Raw genomic sequence first — 15,709 nt, forward strand, 5'->3', positions numbered from 1 at the left:
TAGAAGAGCACGTCATCCGATAAATACCCCCTCGTTTTCCACCATATCGATAACCCAACCAGTGAAGTGTCCTGGACTGCTGGCTGTAAACCTTCCTCCGGCACCTCCCTCTGTTCTGGATTGAAGTCTGTCCAGCCTTATATTAGGGACTTGTCACTTCGTTCTGCAATGTGCATGTGCTGGATCTAGGTATCGTCATATGGTGCTGAAGACAGCAAGAAACATCAATCAGGAGCAGAGGGGACGACGTCTCTAGATGATAAACACCCACCGGACACTTGACTTTTCGTTAGCATGACCTTTTCATTTGCCGTTTTTGCTCTTTTATTTTTTTCCTCCTCTTCTCCCAAGAGCCATAACTTTTTATTTTTATTTTTCTGTCTCCATAGCCGTACCTGAAAACGCATTTTTTCAGACTGGCCTATCGCCTCAACACATTAACCTAATCTATCCCTGTGTGGCACAGCCAAAAGTTTTACCATAACCAGGTTCCCCGCATCATGTTCCCACATGCTTTATGCATCCATTAGCCCTCTGCGTCTGTACTGTTACACACTTAACATTATGGCTGGTCCATACAATCAGAGCAATTGTTATCACCCACCTTTCGTGTCTACCTCTATCCTCATAGACTGTAAGCTTGCGAGCAGGGCCCTCATTCCTCTTTTTATCTGTTATGATCTATGTGATTATTGTTATGCTGTAATGTCTATTGTCTGTACAAATCCCCTCTGTAATGTAAAGTGCTGCGGAATATGTTGGCGCTATAGAAATAATTTATTATGTTTTCTGCAGGACAAGTTGTACTTTTTATTGACATCATTCATTTTATCATGTAATGCACTGGAAAGTGGGAAAAAAATTTTTTCAAGTGTGTTGAAAATGCCAAAAAAAAAAAAAAATGCAATTCCACGATAGTTTTTTTTTTTTCTTTATTTACCATGTTCACTATATGGTAAAACTGACCTCATAATATGATTCCCCAGGTCAGTACGAGTACGCAGATACCAAACATGTAAAGGTTATTTTTTTTATTTAAGTGGTGGAAAAAATTTTTTAAAAGAAATTTCTATGAAAAAAATATTTTGCTCATGTAGCCATTTGACAAGACTCGTAATGTTTTAATTTTTCGGGAAGTGCGTCTAGGTGAGGATTTATTTTTTGCACCCTCATTTGATATTTTTATTCCATTTTGGAGTAGATACAATGTTCTGCTTCCCCCTTATTGTGTTTTATTGCATTGTTGCGGCGGCCCAAAAAAACAATACTGGTGTGTTTTTTTTTTTTTGTTTTTTTTTTTTATTGTTAGGCAGTGTACCGATCGGATTTAGTTTGTTTTGATAGACCAGACATTTACGAATGCAACAATACCAAATATGTGTACTTTTATTTATTTATTTTTTTGGTTTAATTTTTAATGGGGCAAAAGAGTGTTATTTGAACTTTTGTATTACCTTTATTTTTTTCATACTTTTAAAAACTTTTTTTTTTTCTTCACTTTTTACTTTATTTAATAGTTCCCGTAGGAGACTTGAGGCTACGATCGTCCGATCAATTGTGCTATAAGTAGCTGTGCTTCAGTAGATGCCCGAAAATGATGCAGGGCAGAGCGCACGTCTGCTCTGTCATCAGCATTATTGCCTATGGCCATGTCCAGTTCGGGCGTTATCCCTGACAGAGCTACGGAACAGGCGCCTAAATGCAGTGTGAAAGTCCCCTTAAAGTGATACACTGTGACAAAACGTCAGATGTTTGAAATTAGGATTAGATCTGTACAAAACTCTGTGTATAACGAGTTCTCCTCACTGACCATTATCCTGAAAATGGCGAGAGATTGAAACACGTTCTGCAACTTTCCAAGCCAGATTTCTTAGTACAAAGGTGATGTTGTTCTGTCCTGGTGATTGTTCTGCAGTCATTTCGAGAGAAATTTAATGACTTTTATGTTGCAATATATTGCAAATTTTGGATCATGACTGTTATGTGCACAGTTTAGTTTTGCAGGTTTTTTTTTTTGTTTAATTATTTTACGGTCTATTTTTAATCTAAAAATTGTGTTAAATGTTATAGCTAACATCTTTTCAAGCCAATAATCTACCCACCTGTTTCTTTTTTCTCCACTTCTTGTCTTAGACATTATGTGCATTGGTCTGCGGCAGATCCATCATAAAGCCTGAATACTTCACAGAGTTGATAAAAGCCATCAAGCAGAAGACGCCGCTGCCGACACCTGCAAGGTATTGACGTCAGGGGCACCCGGGACCCCCCGTAGTCTACCTCTAGTCTGTACTTATATTTTACTGTATGAATCATGACTTTATTCGTATCTGTGGCCCCCTAACAGGGTGTAAAGGTCCGAATCTGGACCTCAATATATTTTGTCAATAGAAAATTATACCGCACCATCTGAGCCATGAATTGGTGATGGTGAAAGTTAATTACCGTATATACTCGTGTATAAGCCGACCCGTGTATAAACCGACCCCCCCTAATTTTGCCACAAAAAACTGGGAAAACTTATTGACTAGCGTATAAGCCTAGGGTGGAAAATGCAGCAGCTACTGGTAAATTTATTATTATTTATTGTTATAGCACCATTTATTCCATGGCGCTTTACATGTAAGGAGGGGTATACATAATAAAAACAAGTACAATAATCTTAAACAATACCAGTCATAACTGGTACAGGAGGAGAGAGGACCCTGCCCGCGAGGGCTCACAATCTACAAGGGATGGGTGATAATACAGTAGGCGAGGGTAGAGCTGGTCGTGCAGCGGTTTGGTCGATCGGTGGTTACTGCAGTTTATATGCTTGTCGGAAGAGGTGGGTCTTCAGGCTCTTTTTGAAGGTTTCGATGGTAAGTGAGAGTCTGATATGTTGTGGTAGAGAGTTCCAGAGTAGGGGTGATGCGCGAGAGAAATCTTTTATGCGATTGTGGGAAGAGGAGATAAGAGGGGAGTAGAGAAGGAGATCTTGAGAGGATTGGAGGTTGTGTGCGGGAAAGTACCGGGAGACGAGGTCACAGATGTATGGAGGAGACAGGTTGTGGATGGCTTTGTATGTCATGGTTAGGGTTTTGTAATGGAGTCTCTGGGCAATGGGGAGCCAGTGAAGGGATTGACAGAGGGGAGAAGCTGGGGAATAGCGTGGGGACAGGTGGATTAGTCGGGCAGCAGAGTTAAGAATAGATTGGAGGGGTGCGAGAGTGTTTGAGGGGAGGCCACAGAGCAGGAGGTTGCAGTAGTCAAGGCGAGAGATGATGAGGGCATGGACCAAGGTTTTTGCAGATTCTTGGGTGAGGAATGAACGGATTCATGAAATATTTTTGAGTTGAAGTCGGCAGGAAGTGGAAAGGGCTTGGATATGTGGTTTGAAGGAGAGATCAGTGTCAAGGATTACTCCGAGGCAGCGAGCTTGTGGGACTGGGGAGAGTGGGCAGTCATTTACTGTAATTGATAGGTTCGTAGGGGGGGTCACGTGAGATGGGGGAAAGATGATGAATTCTGTTTTGTCCATGTTGAGTTTCCGAAATCTAGCGGAGAAGAAGGATGAAATAGTGGACAGACATTGAGGGATTCTGGTTAGTAGGGAGGTGATATCTGGTCCAGAGATGTAGATCTGTGTGTCATCAGCATAGAGATGATAATGAAAGCCATGAGATTCTATGAGCTGTCCCAGGCCAAAGGTGTAAATGGAGAACAGCAGGGGCCCAAGGACTGAACCTTGTTGGACTCCGACAGATAGGGGGCGAGGTGAGGAGGTGGTGTGTGAGTGGGAGACGCTGAATGTCCGGTCTGTTAGGTATGATGAGATCCAGGATAGGGCCGAGTCTGTGATGCCGAGGGATGAGAGAGTCAGTAATAATAGGGAATGGTCCACTGTGTCAAAGGCAGCCGACAGGTCCAGGAGGAGGAGGACAGAGTAGTGTCGCTTGCTCTTGGTGGTTAAGAGGTCATTGGTGACCTTAGTAAGGGCAGTTTCAGTGGAGTGGTGTGACCAGAAGCCAGATTGTAAGCGGTCGAAGAGGGAGCAAGAAGAGAGATGGGAGGACAGTTCAAGGTAGACGTGGTGTTCCAGGAGCTTGGAGGCGTAGGGGAGAAGTGATATAGGGCGATAGCTAGATACAGAGGATGGGTCAAGAGAGGGCTTTTTGAGGATAGGTGTGATGGAGGCATGTTTAAAGCTTGAGGGGAAAACACCAGTTGTTAGTGATAGGTTGAAGAGATGGGTTAGGGTTGGGATGAAGACTGTGGTGAGGTTTGGGATGAAGTGAGATGGGATCGGGTCAGGTGCACAGGTGGTGAGCTGTGATCTTGAGAGTAGAGTGGAGAGTCGATCTTCTGTAATGGTGGAGAAGTTGGTTTTGAAGGTGGAGGGCTGGGAAATTGGGAGGAAGGGCTCCGGGGGTTGTTGACCAAAACTGTCTCTGATGTTATCAATCTTCTGCTTGAAAAATGAGGCAAAGTCTTCAGCTGAGATGAGTGGGGAGGGAGGAGGTGCTGGGGGGCGGAGGAGAGAATTGAAGGTGTTGAATAACTGTTTAGGGTTGTGAGACAGGGAGTATATGAGAGATGAGAAGTAGGTTTGTTTAGCTGTGGCGAGTGTGGTCTTGAAAGTAGTGAGGGACTGTTTGAATGCGATGAAGTGCTCGTTGGAGTGGGATCTTTTCCATCTGTGCTCAGCAGCCCTGGAAGCTCGCCTCAGCTCTTTGGTCAGGCTGGTGTGCCAGGGCTGTCTGTTGATTTTGCGAGTTTTGGTATGTGTAAGTGGGGCAGCGGATTCCAAAGCTACAGCTATTGTGGTGTTATATAGAGCGGCAGCGTCATCCGCATTGTGTAAGGAACTTATATCTGTAAGAGGGAGGAGGGATTCAGAGAATGAGTGTAGGTCAAGGTGTTTAAGATTTCTGCAAGGGTGTGAAAGTTTGTGGGGTGGGGATTGTAGACATGGAGTGAAGAGGGAAGAGAATGTGAAAAGGTTGTGGTCAGAGAGGAAGAGGTGAGTTAGAGAGGTTAGATAGGGAGCAGAGGCGGGTGAAGATGAGGTCCAGTGTGTGGCCATCTTTGTGGGTGGCTGTAGAAGACCATTGAGTGAGGCCGAAGGAGGAAGTGAGAGAAGTTTAGTGGCAGCTGAGAGGGAAGTGTCAATGAGGATGTTGAAGTCGCCCATGATGATAGTAGGGATGTCCGCGGAAAGGAAATGAAGTAACCAGGTGGTGACGTGGTCAAAGAAGGTGGTGGCTGGCCCTGGGGGGCGGTAGATGACAGCAGGTTGGAGGGGGAGTAGATGCGCACAGAGTGCACCTCAAAGGAAGGGAGGGTAACAGAGGGTGGCAGTGGGATTGGGGTGAAGGAGCAGGTATTTGACAGGAGAAAACCAACTCCTCCGCCATGTTTGCTGCTGGGGCGGGGGGTGTGAGAAGGGTGGAAGCCACCATACGAAAGTGCAGCAGGAGAGGCTGTGTTAGAAGGGGTGAGCCAGGTTTCGGTGATGGCGAGGAAGGAAAGCTTGGTAGTAACAAACAGATCATGGATGTAGGAAAGCTTGTTGCAGACAGAGCGGGCGTTCCACAGAGCTCCTGTTAGTGGGACTGGGGAAGCGGGGGCTGGGTGAATGGGTATAAGGTTGGAGAGTTTACGGAAGGTTGTGATAGAGCGTGGATGGGAGGTAGAAATGACTGTGGGAAGGTGGTGAGGAGGACCAGGATTTGGAGAGATATCACCAGCAGTGAGAAGGAACAGAGAAAGTGTTAGCAGGTGGGAGCAGGAGAGGGCATGAGGGGGCTGTCTGTGTTTGGAGACAGAGGATTGTATGTTAAGGAACAGTTTTGAGGCTGAGGTGAGGTGGATGGGGAGGATTGAAGAAGAGATAAACAGTTCCTTACTAGGAGTAGGGATTAGGGGAATTAGCAGAAAGTGAAGGATTATAGGGGTGAAAGTGAAAACAAACATTGTTTACAGTGACTGTGTACAATTACCTTCAGTTCCCTTCTGGTTCACTTCTGGTTTTAATTCTTAAATTAATCTTCACACCTCTAGAACACACTTATAGGAATCACACTGCAGACTGAAGTCTATATGCAGACTTGTGCTCTGCAATATATGTACAACTAAGTGCAGTCAGGTGTGAAGCAGAGAGGAGTGGTCTCTGCTCATCTTGGTCAGAGAATTAAGGGTGGACCAGATGCATACAATCAAGCCAGAGTAAACAAGGTCATAAATACCACTGGGGTAAGCTGGGGTTAGCTGAAAGGCATACCATGTGAATGCTAGGTGCAGAGGCAAGTCTATGTGCAAAGCTGGGTGATGCACTGCGTGCCCTTCATAGACAGACAGCAGGAGAGCTGGGTGGATGAACATACCTGTCGGAAGAATAGAGATGCTTGTTAGAGTGCGATGGTGGCAGGTAGCAGGGCACAGTCTGTATACATCCTTCTGGTTTTAATTCTTAAATTAATCTTCACACTTCTAGAACACACTTATAGGAATCACACTGCAGACACATAGTAACATAGTAACATAGTTATTAAGGTTGAAGGGAGACTTTAAGTCCATCTAGTTCAACCCATATCCTATCCTAACTTGCCCTAACATGTTGATCCAGAGGAAGGCAAAAAAAACCCATGTGGCAACAGTAAGCTTCACATTGGGGAAAAAAATTCCTTCCCGACTCCACATACGGCAATCAGACTAGCTCCCTGGATCAACGCAATATTAAGGAGACTAGTGTATATACCCTGTAATATTATACTTTTCAAGAAAGGCATCCAGTCCCTTCTTAAATTTTAGTAGTGAATCACTCATTACAACATCAAACTGCAGTAAATTTCAAAAATAAAAATAGATACCAAATAAAAGTAAAATTAATTGAGACATCAGTAGGTTAAATGTTTTTGAATATACATATTGAATCAGGAACCCCATATAATGCTCCACACAGTTCATGATGGGCCCCATCAGATGCTCCATACAAAATACACCCCATATAATGCTGCACAAAGGTTAATAATGCCCACATAAGATGCTCCATAGAATAATATGCCCCATATAATGCTTCATAAAGGTTATGCCCCCATATGCTGCTCCATAGATTATGCCCCCATATGCTGCCCCATAGAATATGCCCCCATATGCTGCTCCATAGACTATGCCCCCATATGCTGCCCCATAGAATATGTCCCCATATGCTGCTCCATAGAATATGCCACCATATTCTGCCCCATAGACTATGCCCCCATATGCTGCCCCATAGACTATGCCCCCATATGCTGCCCCATAGAATATGCCCCCATATGCTGATCCATGGAATATGCTGCTGCAAAAAAAAAAAAAAAAATGCCATACTCTCATCTCCTGCTCAGGACCCAGCACCTGAGATATTCACCTGTCCGGGGTCCATCGCTGCTCACCGCTGTCTGCTGCTTCCTTTGTCAGTGACTGTTCAGCCAGCAGAGGGCGCAGCGCGCACTAACCATGTCACCACGCCCTCTTCTGGCTAAACGTCACTGACACAGGACACAGCAGACAGCGGTGAGCAGCGTGGGAACGGGAACAGATGAATATCGAATATACTTACCCCCTCCTGGCGCGGTCTCTACATCCCCGCTTCTCCACGGTCTCCCTTCCTGCCTTCAGCGGTCACATGTTACCGCTCATTACACTCATGAATATGCGCATATTCATGAGTGTAATGAGCGGTACCACGTGACCGCTGGAGACAGTGGAGAAGCGGGGGGACTGCAGAAACCGCGTCGGGGGGTAAATGTGATCTCTGACACCCCCGCTCCCGCCGATCCCCCCAGGTATATGACTCGTTTATAAGCCGAGAGGGGGACTTTCAGCCCCAAAAAATGGGCTGAAAATCTCGGCTTATTCACAAGTATATACGGTAATAAAAAGAGTGGACCTAAAAAGTGACCACTGCTTCCTGGAATACAGAGGAATGCTGGGAATGTAGATGCTAGTGTAAAAGTAGTAGAAAAAGCAGTATAAAAGTTTTATATTGTGAAGTAGTCGCTTTCAAAAGTGGTCCAAGAAGAAACCAGCACGAGGCTAAGGTCACACAAGTGTAAGTAAAAGTCCGATTTTCATCCAGAAAAAACAGACAATCTCATCTATATCATCATTTGTTTTTATACAGTATCAGTTATTATACTTCACAGGATCAAATACTGTTCACGATGTTAAAGAATTGTGGTGTATCCAAAAAAATCAGATGTGTGGATAAGCAACCATTAAAGGGAGTCCGTCAGTCCCAAAATGCATTTTAAATGGGTTCTGTGGTGTTGTGGGGGATTTAGCCACTATAATAACCATATTAGCACTGTACCTGTTACTAGTACATGCCTGAAAAATTAACTTTTAATTCATATGCAAATGAGGGGGCTTCAGTGCACCCTTGGCGTGGCCAAGAGCTGGTGCTATTCATCCTCTTTTGCACGTTGGATGCTTTCATATGCTTCTGATTGACAGTGCTTGCTTTCCAAGAATGATGTGTATGCATGCTACCGGCGTATGTGCGCATGCACAGTGGCCGGTCACGTTCTCCTTGTCTCCTTTCTTCTGATGTTGATCATTGCACTTCCAGATGTATTGGCGTAGCGAGGGTCCACACACACGCTAGCAGCATTCAGACAGCGATCGCACTGGGAAGTGAGCACTGTCCATCAGAAACAGGGGAAGGGCACAAATGTGCAAATGAGGAGGCGTAAGGCCTCTTTCACACATCCGGTTTTTGTCATCCGGCACGATGCGGCGAAATTTTTAATAACCGGATCCAGCACCGGATCCGGTTTTGTCCCATAAGCTTTCATGGGCGACGCATTGTGCCGGATGGTTATGCGTCGTGTCCGGTTGTTGCCGGACACGGCAAAAATTAGCCGTCCGGCATCTGCAAAAAACGTTCCCTGCAACGTTTTTTGTCAGCGCCGGACCGGCTTTTTCCACAGCGCATGCCCGGACTCTGTGAATGTTAACCCCACAAGTGCCCGGCGAGAGAGAGATCTCTCTCTGTCACCCGGACACTTATGAGAGATCTCTCTCGCCGGGCACTTGTGGGGTTAACACTCACAGTGTCTGGGTGAGAGAGAGAGATCTCTCTGTGGGGTTAACCCCACAAGTGCCCAGCAAGAGAGAGAGATTCTCTTGCCTGGACACTGTTAACCCCCCATGTGTCTCTCTCTCCACCCCCCTCCCCTCCCCTCTCCTATCCTCTCTTCCCCTCACCTCCCTTTCAGCAGCTGTCTCATTGGCTGCCTCTGTCCTGCGGCTCCTTTAATAATGTCCGAGCCGTATCGTCTCGCCGCACACACATCCGGTGTCACGGCTGCAGGCCGGATCCGGCTTTTCGCCGCACGCCGCCGGACCCCACACACCGGATGTGTGAAAGTAGCCTAACAGTGCACCAAACACTTGGCCACACCAAAGGTGCACCAAGGACTCCTCTGTTTCATATGAGTTAGTTGAGATCTAGTATGGTTGACATCTACATATATATATATATATATATATCTCTATCTATTTATATTATGTATGTTTGTGTGTATGTATGAAGCCACGCCCACTGATGGCTGGAGAGAGGGATTGCAGAGGGAAAGTGCGGGGCTGCAGAGGGATAGAGGGGCTGCGGAGGGTTAGAGCGCGACGGCGCATGGAGAGCGGGACTACAGAGGGAAGAGAGCGGGACAGCGGGTGGAGAGCGGGACAGCGGGTGGAGAGCGGGGTTGTGGATGGAGAGAGCGTGATGGCAGGTGGAGAGCGGAGCTGTTAAGGAAGAGAGCAGGACCCACAAGTAGTTACTGTGCTCGGGCAACATCGGGCTCTGAGGATAAGTTCCTTACAACACTGTAAAGCCCATTAAAAATTAACTTTGGGGTGACGGACTCCCTTTAAATGCAAGTATGGGCTTTTCTTATTTATTTTTATTGTTTAGTTTAGATATACATTCTATTTTGATTGAACAGATTTTCGATGTGATGATGCAGTCTGTTTTTTTAATTTAATTTCAGTCTTAAAAGAAGGGGGTGAGTTAAAATTTTTAGATTGTTTTTTTTTAAACTTTTTTCATTTTTAATGTCTTGAGAGAAGTCCAACCTGCAATTATATATACTGCAGTATTAAAGTATATAATGAAAATGAAGCCGCAGGGTGGACGTTTTTTGGAGGCCAAACACTGCAGCGATGGCAGCTGTCATGGTAGTCCATCACCACCCTGCTATGGCATTGCCAAGGTACTTTGAAAACCAACTAAAAAAAAACTTTTAAAAATAACTTATATGCTTTTTAGTAATTTACATTATATTAGTTATAAGAAATCCATTAAAAATGAACTGTATATCAGGAGGAAAAAACATAGTATACACATACTATCAGTCCCAGGTAGGCCCTATAGAACTGTTACTCTACCTGCCTGCGGAGGTGGGCACCCTAAGCATTCAACATAGCGTGGTGTCCACTAAATAAATAGACACATAATTACAATGACAAATGCACACAAAAAACTGGATTGCTAGACTAGTGCGCCTAGAATTCTTGGTGAATATATTTGAACATTTTTGTGGATAAATAATACATTGCCCGCTCAGGAAACAAACAAACCTAGGTAAAGAAAAAAAAAAAAAAAAAAAAGAACCAACTTTCCTCTATCTTCACACACAGCTCTGGATCTCTCATCTTCAGGTACACCCAACACCGAATGACTCAGAAGGCTGACTGTTTACCTCCTAAACCACACTCTGGGGTGGAGATATGGTGAACAGCTTCCCATCCACTCTACAGCTGTTCAATAAATCTAGCCCTTAACATGGCCGATTAACCCCTCTCATGAATGAGTATGCTGGATCATTTTTCTGGGTTTATATCACTGAAGCCAACATCGTCAGTGATGCATATCTCCCCTCCAGTACTTTTTCAGTGGCTTTCCAACACTATATACAGTCATATGTAAAAGTTTGGGCACCCCTATTAATGTTAACCTTTTTTCTTTATAACAATTTTGGTTTTTGCAACAGCTATTTCAGTTTCATATATCTAATAACTGATGGACTCAGTTATATTTCTGGATTCAAATGAGGTTTATTGTACTAACAGAAAATGTGCAATCTGCATTTAAACAAAATTTGACCGGTGCAAAAGTATGGGCACCCTTATCGTTTTCTTGATTTGAACACTCCTAACTACTTTTTACTGACTTCCTGAAGCACTAAATTGGTTTTGTAACCTCATTGAGCTTTGAACTTCATAGCCAGGTGTATCAAATCATGAGAAAAGGTATTTAAGGTGGCCACTTGCAAGTAGTTCTCCTATTTGATTTTCCTATGAAGAGTGGCATCATGGGCTCCTCAAAACAACTCTCAAATGATCTGAAAACAAAGATTATTCAACATAGCTTTTCAGGGGAAGGATACAAAAAGTTGTCTCAGAGATTTATCCTGTCAGTTTCCACTGTGAGGAACATAGTAAGGAAATGGAAGAACACAGGTACAGTTCTTGTTAAGCCCAGAAGTGGCAGGCCAAGAAAAATATCAGAAAGGCAGAGAAGAAGAATGCTGCAGATGGTGTCACTGTGCATCGGTCAACAATACAGCGCATGCATAACGCCTTTTTGTATGACCAAACAACTCAATCTTTGTTTCATCAGTCCACAGGACCTTCTTCCAAAATGTAACTGGCTTGTCCAAATGTGCTTTTGCATACCTCAGGCGACTCTGTTTGTGGCGTGCTTGCAGAAACGGCTTCTTTCGCATCACTCTCCCATACAGCTTCTCCTTGTGCAAAGTGCGCTGTATTGTTGACCGATGCACAGTGACACCATCTGCTGCAAGATGATGCTGCAGGTCTTTGGAGGTGGTCTGTGGATTGTCCTTGACTGTTCTCACCATTCTTCTTCTCTGCCTTTCTGATATTTTTCTTGGCCTGCCACTTCTTGGCTTAACAAGAACTGTACCTGTGTTCTTCCATTTCCTTACTATGTTCCTCACAGTGGAAACTGACAGGTTAAATCTCTGAGACAACTTTTTGTATCCTTCCCCTGAAAAGCTATGTTGAATAATCTTTGTTTTCAGATCATTTGAGAGTTGTTTTGAGGAGCCCATGATGCCACTCTTCATAGGAGAATCAAATAGGAGAGCTACTTGCAAGTGGCCACTTTAAATACCTTTTCTCATGATTTGATACACCTGGCTATGAAGTTCAAAGCTCAATGAGGTTACAAAACCAACTTAGTGCTTCAGGAAGTCAGTAAAAAGTAGTTAGGAGTGTTCAAATCAAGAAAATGATAAGGGTGCCCATACTTTTGCATCGGTCAAATTTTGTTTAAATGCAGATTGCACATTTTCTGTTAGTACAATAAACCTCATTTGAATCCAGAAATATAACTGAGTCCATCAGTTATTAGATATATGAAACTGAAATACCTGTTGCAAAAACCAAAATTGTTATAAAGAAAAAAGGTTAACATTAATAGGGGTGCCCAAACTTTTACATATGACTGTATGATTTTAGGATATCCTTTGACTCTTAATGTTTGTCGATTAGATCCCTATTATCCCCTCGGTCCACTTATACACACAAAGAGCTAAATTGCTAGATCTGTGCTCCTGGGACTCTAAGCAAGTAAATCCATAACAGATATTAGATAAATAGTATGCAGCGATTCAATATGCATATATTTACAATAGCCTTACCAAATTCCCCAAATTAGATAACTATAAGTCAAGGAGATCACTTATCTAGTTCTCAATGATTGTCTATCAGATGGATGCCGTTATCGCTTTGTCCCGACGCGTTTCCCCTCTCAATTTTGGGATTCATCAGGGCACTAATTCTTGAAGAGCCCTTAATAGGTCAGAGGGCCCAGTGATTTCCAGCTCCGTTATTCCCAAATCTGTGTCCAGGCAGAAACGGACAAATCTGGACACGTTTACTTTAGGGGGACACCAGGGTTATCGGGGACAGCCAACGTTGATCGGGGACACCATGTCGGATTCCTAGGGTGCCAACCTCCACAGGCAGGTAGGGAAACATTTACATTAAAAGTTATTTGTAAGGTTTTTTTTCAGTTTGTTTTCAGTAATAGGTGACCTTATTCATATCGACATAATGTTTTTTTTTCATTGCTAAGGTACATGCACGCATCGGCACCCAGCCACATATATACCATTGTCAGTGATTGACACTGGCATCTAAATGGTGAAAAAGCCGCGATTGGATCCAGCTTCAGTCTCTACAGTTACAGCAGATGATGGCTGTGTAACACAGCCTGGGTATGGGGTGCTTTCACGATCTGAGCTTGCTCCAAAAACACTCAACTCCAATACATTTGTTATATAGTCACAAAGGGGTTAAAGTCAGAGAAATAAAGCCGCCTGTGGCTACCTTAATGTCTAGTTTCTTAACATTCTGGACATTGTTTTCTTGTTTCTTTAGTTTAATTGCTGCTATTTCATACATGTTTCATTTTCCAGTTTTTTCCCTATAATTGATGAACCGTCCTTGCAGTCCGAGTCATTGGATTTCTCAGAAAACAAAAAGCGGAGAACAGTCTTCATAGACAAGACAGTAGTGTTTGTAACAGCAAAGCAGGTATCTACTGTACCTAAACCCGAGACATTTCCTCTATATTTCCTGACCCAAAACATTAGTGTTTCCTGTGTGATAATATCTGAATAACATTAGCAAACTATACAGGATGACTAATGTCTCTTTCACACTTCAGGTTTTTTTTACGTCAGTCGATATCCGCCGTTTCGGATCCGCTGCATCAGTTTTTTGCAAATCTGCAACGGATCCGTTTTTTCACGCTTTGACGGTTTGGTACTGACGTCAAAAGACTGAAGTGTGAAAGAGGCCTAACATGTCTTGTTACTGGGGCGGAAGCCACAATGCTGTAAGGCTCTTACACCTGCCATCCTGCGGTGTATGCACAGTGCTTCCCCAGTATACTTATTCTATTAATGGAACATATTCTTTCAGAACTATGGGGAAGTAATCATACAACTGGGAAATGTTTGTGAGATCAGATATTTGTGAAATCACTTTCCCTATGTGTCCATTAGCAGAATACAGGCCACTGTCCAGGAGCAGAATACAGGCCGCGGCCTGTTGACCGGGTGCGGTCTGCGACCTGTTACCGGGGTGCGGCCTGTTGGCGGGGTGCGGTCAGCGGCCTGATACCGGGGTGCGGCCTGTTGGCGAGGTGCGGTCCACGGCCTGTTGGCGGGGTGCGGTCAGCGACCCGTTGGCGGGGTGCGGCCCGTGGGCCTGTTGACGGGGTGGTCCCAGAGCACAATACAAGCCACCATTCAGACCAGGCTATATTGTGCCTATGGAGCAGTGGCATCTGTTCTCAAGCTTGCAAAACTCTGAATTTTACCTGATTTCTTAGCAACTTCTGTTTTACCAAGTGACTGCCAAAGATCAAGTAAACTATTCTGCTACCACTGTATCAAAGGAATTATCCACCTATTTTTAAGTGTTCAGAAAAGGGAATGCCAGCATCGCCTTTTCAGGACGGGACTGGAAGTCATGAAGTCTCGTCCTTTCAGTTAGTTTACCTCTGAGGTCACTGATTGGCTGCAGGGTTAGGTGACTGACAGGCAGGATGTCACTGATGCTGCACCGTCCCATCAGTCACATGACCTTTTAACTGATCAGTATCCTTATGGGTCAGGTGATGACATGGAAGGGTCCTGATCTCTTACGGTTTCTCCCCACCTCCGGTCAGAATTGAGTGCCTGCCCTCTACACCTGCATTTTTCTGCTAAATATGGCAGTGTTTTTTAGTTGTATTTTTTTTCCTTTTCAGCACAAGAAACTAAGTGCAGCAATTCACTTAGGAGGGGGCAAGACAGAGCTACTGACAGGAGAGGTGGATGACACGTCCTTCCTAGAAAACCCCAATGTTTGTGTGATAGATGTGGGATTCTCGGAGTCACAGTCATCGGAGTCACAGGATTTCCCCCCCTGGATCACATCCATTGTGGAAATACTGCACAGGTATTCATTACTGCTTTGTACCCATTAATACTGACACTTATTGTGCATTCATAATGAGTTCTCGGGGTAGGAGGCCAATACCGCTGCAAGGAGCACGTCCTCACTCAGAGACCCTCCATGTGTAACCTGGGCAGTGTTCAATGATATATCTATTCTACACTGACACCACACAAATAGCTTATAAACATTGGGAGGTTTCTGTATAATAGCAGCAGGCAGAGGTCTGAGATATTGATTCAAAAAGTAAATTGTCTTATTTACTGTATAAGGAATAACCATTGCTGTGTGTGGCGACTCTGTACATTGGGAGGAAATCTGGCTGTAAACCTGCAACATATAGATTTTACTGATGCTGCTTAGTGGATCCCATCACCCATAAGCTCCCATGTCCATTTTTCTACTGGATGCCTATGTACTGTAGTGTGCTGTATACTGTATCAGTCATTGGAGGCCAAGAGGACACTGTTTTGGCCTCTTTTTGATGAATGGAGGCTGGTAAACAAATTAAAATGATGCACTGGGTCTTCCCTGGCATATATGCCATAAGGTTCGCACTGTTGCAATCAGAAATGGCCCCATGTCCACAAAAAGCTGGTGTCACATTCACTGTAGATGCTGAGGGTGCAAATATTCCTAAAGCTTGGAGTGGGGGAGAGATGGCCACTGTAAAGGGGCATGTCCCATACACATGAGGATATTGTAAGTGTATATACCA

The 15,709-nt window shown here is 44.2% G+C and overlaps 2 protein-coding genes across 3 annotated transcripts in view; one reads left to right on the plus strand and one right to left on the minus strand.

Moving 5' to 3' along the window:
- DECR1 (2,4-dienoyl-CoA reductase 1) overlaps positions 1-15,709 on the minus strand; it is a 188,556-nt gene that overhangs the window by 153,949 nt on the left and 18,898 nt on the right. The gene's annotated exons all lie outside the window — the stretch shown is intronic.
- NBN (nibrin) overlaps positions 1-15,709 on the plus strand; it is a 110,790-nt gene that overhangs the window by 49,961 nt on the left and 45,120 nt on the right. For both annotated transcript variants that reach the window (XM_073550521.1, XM_073550522.1), the window contains exons 5-7: positions 2,134-2,237; positions 13,464-13,581; positions 14,804-14,994. In XM_073550521.1, coding sequence (XP_073406622.1) covers positions 2,134-2,237; positions 13,464-13,581; positions 14,804-14,994 — 413 coding nt within the window. The remainder of the gene's footprint in view (positions 1-2,133; positions 2,238-13,463; positions 13,582-14,803; positions 14,995-15,709) is intronic.

Source organism: Dendrobates tinctorius, unplaced genomic scaffold (assembly GCF_039654945.1).
Source record: "Dendrobates tinctorius isolate UK_male_01 unplaced genomic scaffold, ASM3965494v1 ptg000165l, whole genome shotgun sequence".
Lineage (NCBI taxonomy): Eukaryota > Metazoa > Chordata > Amphibia > Anura > Dendrobatidae > Dendrobates > Dendrobates tinctorius.